The 3,813-nt window shown below is 31.7% G+C and overlaps 1 protein-coding gene across 1 annotated transcript; it reads right to left on the reverse strand.

Moving 5' to 3' along the window:
• Positions 1–528: 528 nt before the first annotated feature.
• On the reverse strand, positions 529–2,770 carry LOC145017962 (staphylococcal-like nuclease CAN2). Its single transcript, XM_078975907.1, has 8 exons — positions 2,493–2,770; positions 2,288–2,343; positions 2,040–2,154; positions 1,610–1,720; positions 1,323–1,510; positions 1,181–1,237; positions 876–1,104; positions 529–783 (listed from the first exon to the last, which is right to left on the reverse strand). The coding sequence occupies exons 1-8, from the start codon at positions 2,664–2,666 to the stop codon at positions 685–687; spliced, it is 1,029 nt and encodes a 342-aa protein (XP_078832033.1). The 5' UTR covers positions 2,667–2,770; the 3' UTR covers positions 529–684.
• Positions 2,771–3,813: the final 1,043 nt, after the last annotated feature.

Below are 3,813 nucleotides of genomic sequence, written 5' to 3' on the forward strand. Positions count from 1 at the left end.
GCATTGTGAAGTTGTAATTGCTATTTGCTACGGTAATTATTTTCAAGTTTTCATTATTATCACTTATTAGATTTATGTATTGGAATTATATTGTTTTTACTGCATATAATTTTAATAAATATTTTCGAGTTTGTTCGTATATTTATAGATGTTTTGGTCTCTCCAATAGAGTTTGAATATTCCTTGAGCATATATACAAAGTTATGGTTATGTCATTATTTAGATTTTTGAAAAGGTTTTGCGGGTTGCCATGTGCCCTGCCACATGGCATATTGATTTATGTGGATTATTATTTTTTATTCTTTTTAATCTTTTTAATTATTATTACTATTATTATTAAAAACAGATACATCCCATCCTCCCTTACTAAATCATCCTCGATATCATGGTATGAGTGATAAGGTTGAATGATACGAGGATGGTATATGAGATGATGAAGTTAAATGGTATGAAGAAATGAGTTGTGTGGTGATAGAAGATATCATAGATGAAGTGGCCCCCCAAGATTAACAAGTGTAACAAGTAAGATTCGAACATAAGACAACTCTATTTTGGAACCATACCTTGTATTTACATACAATACAAAAAATACATAAGAAAATTCGTTTCATTCATAGACACAATCATACATGATTATGAAATGTAACAATTCATTCCATGTTATCGCCATTCCATTCTTTCCAACTATCTGTGCTCACGGCGATTCTTCCTCCATTCCCATGGCATTTCAGGATTCGATGAAGCCCACAACCCAATTCTCTTAGCCCTCGCACTTTTCTCCCACTAACATCATCAAAACCAATTCCACCATTTCAAACCTCAAAAAAAAAAAAACCTCATTATTTTTCTTAACACAATCACAAAACTAGATTTACCTTAGCTAATTCCGGTCGTTTATCATAAGCAGTGTAATGCCATGCAAGTCCTTTCTTCAACATTAATTTTTGTACAAATATGCCATTACAATACATATCCCCAACAAAACGCCCATATTGATCTTCATCAAAGATCAAAATCTTCAAACACTTCCCATCAATTATCCTCACCAATTCATCCTTCGCTTCTTTCCCATAAGGCATTGCATTTTCAGGTGCATCTATTCCCCTGTTTCCAACTACTCATCATACCACCCCAAATCCAAAACCTACATGAAATTAATCTTGTGATATATACAAAATACCTTAGTCTAATCCGATACTTTCGTGCTAAAATTTCCTCGTTATTTATATGTAGCACCCTGTGACATGTAACACAATTCAAATAAAAAAAAAACATTCATGTCAAAATTAAAAGCTAGAAATGATTTGTATCACAACAAGTACCCATATCCCGCATCTTTGATTTGCTTGTGCAATTTATCTGCTTTGGTGTAGTTCCTCTGGGCACGTGCTTCATTACGTTCAACCGCTGCCATTTGTATCCCGGGTGGAACACGTGATGACTCTCGAGTATCTGAGGTACTAACATACACTGTTGCACCGTCTCCATCTGCTACCGCCCTTGGATCCACCTTTTTTAATCAAGTGAAAATTTGTACAATTACTAAGAAATTTAGACTGCGAGTGTCACTGTTACTGTCATTGTCACTGTAGCAGACAGTTGTTCTTACAGGAAGTGTGTGTAACACGAATTTGAGACCGTCGACAACCGATGGAGCATCACCTCCGGTGAGATCAACTAGCGAATGAGGAAGTGGGAGACCGTAGAATGATAATAAACCCTTAAAAAAAGAAATAGAACACAAATTACAAGTCTTTACATAATTTATTTAGGTACTACTGGTTTATTTAACGAGATAACATTTATGTCTTTTGTACAAACAAAAAATTTAGAACCGACCTTTTTGGATATCACAAATAGGTATAAATTTTGTCCTTTTGACATGAGTCATAAATGTCATTTTTTTGGATAAAATAAATATAAAAGAACATAGTTTTTTTTTTTTTTCTCTTTATCTTAGTCCCAATTTAAAAAACTGCAATCTATTAAATTGTTCAATCTTAATGGTTTAAAAAAAATGTATCTGGTAGAGAAAGAACCTGAATATCAGCTATTTGGCGTGTGTGTAGGATACGAATTACAAGCCTGGAAGCCTCTTCAGGTGTCTTTGGTGGAGGTTTTGATTCCCTCCATGCCTTTGATAGTTTCTTATACCTTCAATTCATTTGTTCAATTGTCAAAAAAACTAACTAATAACGATAAATATTCCATGCCATTTTACATATATACCCCTAGGTTATCAATTTTGACTTTTTGACAAAGTGGGAACTAGGAAGTGAAATATTACCAATTGGACTGTGCTTTTTTGGATGAACTCACATGCTTACTCAGGCCTTCAGGAACCTATAATGAATCAAACGAGTAGTGAATTGAGTTTTCTTAACCATGTAAATCGATTTTGTTCGAGATATTTTCAGAAACAATCGGAATTATGATCGGATCATCGGAAAAGGGGAAGTTGGTGTGAGAGTGAAGGTAGTATTAGTAAGTACCTGGGAGGTGATTTCGAAGTGATAGAGGTGTTGGGCAAGGGCGGAGACACCGACGCTGGATGAAGAAACACCGTGGTGGCCAAGTGGTTGATCACCAGCGCCGCCGTGTGCAGTGGTGGTGGTTGGTGGCTCGCCACAGCATTGGCCATACAGAAGCCTCAATGCATTTCCCATTCTTTTTAAACTATGGTTGGTTATCTGCTACTACTTTGGATTTTTTCTGATATAATGATATAGAAAGATAGTGAGAAGGAGAATGAAGGGGTGTAGGAAATTATTGGAGGCAAAGGACGCAAGGAGCATTATAAAAGTAAAAAGTTTCGGTCCAAATGATGAAAGCGGGATCTTAGATGTTTTTTCATAATATAATACTCTTAATATAATATAATATGTTATAAAAACCTTGAAGGTTGTAACGTTTTGTTATAAAAACCTTTAACTTCGGTTTTACTCAAAGTTGAATTTTATATTTGTTTATGTCTCAAACTTGCATTAATTTGTTAGTTTTTACCCTTTATCCGGTTATCACCTTAGAAGTCGGTCACCCCTTTGGACGAACCTATTGACTCGATGTTGATTCGGATGCCAAGTTAGACTTGTGTCTTATAGGGAAAAAACTTACGAAAATAATATTTTTAAGGGATTCAAAGTCAGGTGTCCACCACAAATGGAAAACCCTTAATTATCAACTAATTTTATTTATTTAATGTCTATTTTGTTGGAACTTTTACATAACAATAATAATTATTATTATTATTATTATTATTATTATTATTATTATTATTGTGAACTTATACATACATTTTGAAAAAAGTGTAAATATATTTTTAAAATATAAAAATATGATTTAAAGGTATATATATTTTTAAAGGTATTTATATATTTTAAAAACGTATTTACAAATTTAAAAAGTATATAAACATTTAACAGCGTATTTATATATTTGAAAGTGTATGTATAACTTCAAATATATATTTAAACGTATAAAACTTTTTTATATGTTTAAATATGTAAAAAAAACACCTTGATGCATGTTTATATGTATAAAAAAGTTTTATACGTTTAAATATGTATTTGTATGTATACATACGCTTTCAAATGTATAAATATGTTGTTAAATGTTTACATACTTTTTAAATATATAAATACCTTTAAAATATATTTATACCTTTAAATCGTACTTTTATTTTTAAAAATATATTTACATATTTAAAAACTTTTTTTCAAAATGTATGTATAAGTTCACAACAACAACAACAATAATAATAATAATAATAAGTTATGCAAAAGTTCTAGCAGTATAGATATTAAATAAATCAAG

Source organism: Lactuca saligna, chromosome 9 (assembly GCF_052625555.1).
Source record: "Lactuca saligna cultivar CGN05327 chromosome 9, ASM5262555v1, whole genome shotgun sequence".
NCBI classification, from domain to species: Eukaryota; Viridiplantae; Streptophyta; class Magnoliopsida; order Asterales; family Asteraceae; genus Lactuca; species Lactuca saligna.